The sequence below is a fragment of the Pteropus vampyrus genome, unplaced genomic scaffold (assembly GCF_000151845.1).
Source record: "Pteropus vampyrus isolate Shadow unplaced genomic scaffold, Pvam_2.0 Scaffold53, whole genome shotgun sequence".
Taxonomy (NCBI): domain Eukaryota; kingdom Metazoa; phylum Chordata; class Mammalia; order Chiroptera; family Pteropodidae; genus Pteropus; species Pteropus vampyrus.
In genome coordinates, this window is record NW_011888834.1 from 4959785 (window position 1) to 4962917 (window position 3133).

At 35.0% G+C, this 3133-nt stretch overlaps 1 protein-coding gene across 1 annotated transcript in view; it reads left to right on the plus strand.

The window, feature by feature from the left end:
• ADAM28 (ADAM metallopeptidase domain 28) overlaps window positions 1–3133 on the plus strand; it is a 58122-nt gene that overhangs the window by 48491 nt on the left and 6498 nt on the right. The window contains 2 exon segments of the mRNA XM_023530774.1: window positions 2116–2275; window positions 2966–3095. Coding sequence (XP_023386542.1) covers window positions 2116–2275; window positions 2966–3095 — 290 coding nt within the window.

A 3133-nucleotide genomic window follows, 5' to 3' on the forward strand; every position in this document is an offset into this window, starting at 1 on the left:
AAATTGAAAAAGCTTACAAAATAAAGATATAAAGAAAGAAAATGTTTTTGTACAGCTCTACAATATAGCTTAGGTATGTAGTAAGCTATACCATTTAGATTCGTGTAAGTGCACTCTATAATGTTTTCACAATGACAAAATCACCTAATGACCTGTTACTGAGAAGTGCCATTGTTAAGCAATGCAAGACTGTATGCTAAAATAGTATTTCTCTTGCTGGTTTTATATTTCATTAATAATTTGTAGCATTGAATTTTCTATCTTTTTTCTTTTTAAATATGTCCCTACTGATCGTGCCTCATCCCAGGAACCGAGGTTGCAGATAAATCATGTTACAGCAAGAATGAAGGTGGGTCAAAGTACGGGTACTGTCGCAAAGTGAACGACACACACTTGCCTTGTAAAGCAGAGTAAGTGACCTTATTGTTTGAATCTTTCTGTTCCACTCCTAGGGATACTCACTTCGGCCAGAGAAATAGCTAATGCAATGTTTGTACAGTTTTATTTAAACTTGCCATAGAATTACATAAAGAAAAAAACATGGTAAGAGAAAAAATTGTCAGTTCACCTGAAGAATTTGTTTTAATTTTTGGATTGATATTCTAGAAAATTATAGAATATTACGCTCAATGAACTTGAGATTTTTAAGATTTTTTTTGATTTTGCAATTTTAAGCTGATGTTTAAAATTCAAATTATAATAGACTAAATTCCTTGTACCTGCTCGAAATTTTGATACAAATTAATATACAACAAAAGGTTGAATGAGATCAGCATTTCTCAAAGTTTTTCTATTAAACATGAACTTTCCTAGATGATAGATATTACCAAACAAACTATATTTTGGACATAGCCTCATCTTTTGGGGAGTTTGGGCCTATAGGATGGATAGTCATTTCCTGTGGTCTATCTTTTATAGGATATCAGGCCAGATTCAAAAGGAAAAAAATTATGTAAAAAGAAATAAAGGGAGACTAGGCAATATTTAGTATGAGAGCTAGCATGTAGGAAAAGAGAGTGGGGTTATTTTCCTCTGCATCACGTGCACACACCATTGTCCCATATCACCATTTGTATGAGCGCTGGACAATTTCTGCGATTAGAAATACAAGCATTTCATTCTTCCCTCAACCTGGGTTTCTTATCACTTGTTAATAGTAACTGACTGGAGAGTAAGCCTGGAATTCCCTGTGCCCTCGAATCTTCCTTATAAGACTTAAACGATTCAAGAAAAACACCCTCTCAAGTTTGGAGAGAATGCATGTCTTTCTCCACTTCTCAATTATATTTTCTAACAACCACCAAAGACATCAGAAGAATCTGATTCTATCTATTCTCAGAATACTTTTTCACAGCCCTCCTCTGAATTCTCTAAAATTGACTGCAATTTTATTGGCATTGACTTTATTCACCTTAGTGGTAGATGAATGGTTTCATTGAGTGCTGAGCAGTTTCATCTGTATTTGCAGGTAGACAGTCCTTTCTGTAACCTCACATGATGCCTTGGAGTATACACCAAGGCTCAGCTTTATATTAACACAACCATAGCTGAGAGAGTTATTCTGCTGTAATTCATGAAAGTAAATAAGAAATGTTAGCTAAAACAGGATAGAAATCAATTTCCTAGGTGTCCTCCATGATGTTAGAAGGCCAACCTCATATCTTCTAACTCTATCGTGGATATGACCACCTTTCTCAACTGTTTCTCTTAGTCTATGTTGGCTTCTCCAGCTCTAGCTATTACTTTCCAATAAGCAAAAAGAAAAAGGAAAAAAAATTAGAGAAGGACATACTCCCTAACACTTAAGACACTTAAACTCTGCTTTCTTTCCATTGGCTAGACCTTAGGCAATTGGCCAAAAGTAGCTGCATGAGAATCTGGGAAATGAGTGTGTATTTTCTTTTTTTAATAGCAACAATGTGCCTGCCAATATTCAATGGTTCTTTCACTGAAGAATAAGGGGTAAAATTGATCTGAAGGAGAACTAGGAGTCTGTGCTATAGGGAGAAACACTGTTAGTTAAATATTGATAGTCAAGGAGCTTATTTACATTTGTATAAAACTGCAATTTGGAGCCTAGTATTTCAACTGCAGCAAATTTTGGCTTTTCCTCAGTGATATCACGTGTGGGAAGTTGTTCTGTCAAGGTGGGTCAAACAATTTGCCCTGGAAAGGACGCATAGTAACTTTCCTGACATGTAAAACATTTGATCCTGAAGAAAGCAGTCAAGAAATAGGCATGGTAGCCAACGGAACGAAGTGTGGAAACAAGAAGGTAAGTTGAAATTATGGCTTTGATTCAAAGTGTTTTTTTAGTTTTTATTCTGTGTTTTATTTCTCAAGGCCTTTTTGTGTTTCAAGGGAGCAGTTTTCAAGCTTATGTCCTTCATTTGGGCCTGTTTGAATTTCTTTCTTCAATATTATTTAATAAGTACCAATTATGTGTTTAGTGGTAGGTTGTTAAACTTACATAAGTTTTATTGCCCCCCAAATGGTAGGTTCTCAAAGAACGACAGTGGCTCTAATAATAATAAAGAGAATAATAACAATGATATTCATTTTTACATAAATAATATTTTTTACTATTGCAGATGATGTGCTATTGACATATTTTCCATAATAGTTTTGTTTGGAATGGGTACCTTGTGTCATGAGCAGTACTCAGCTCAGTACTAAATGTCACTCTTAAGAGTTGGACTGAAGAGGTGCGTTAAGGGAATAACCCCTGAGGAATGGGGTGAAGTGAGGAAACTTTAAAGAGGACTTTCAAATATTTTATGCTAAAAATTACCTAGATCCCATCTTCCCATTTTCCAAAGAATGCTGATTTCTCTAAGAAAAAAGTGAATTTGATAAAGATGATAGTGGCTAATAATATAAGACTAAATTCCAAAGAGTCAACAATTTGCAGAGCCAAAGCCATTGGACGTTAGTGTCAACTTCACGTGTTTCACATCACTTTCAGGTTTGCATTAATGCAGAATGTGTGGATATCGAGAGAGCCTACAAATCAACCAATTGTTCATCTAAGTGCAAAGGACATGCTGTGAGTTTTGAAAATGTTTCCCCAAGCTTGCTGAAGCTTACATAATTTCGTATGATACCACGTTCCAGCATGAAATGATTAAAATTA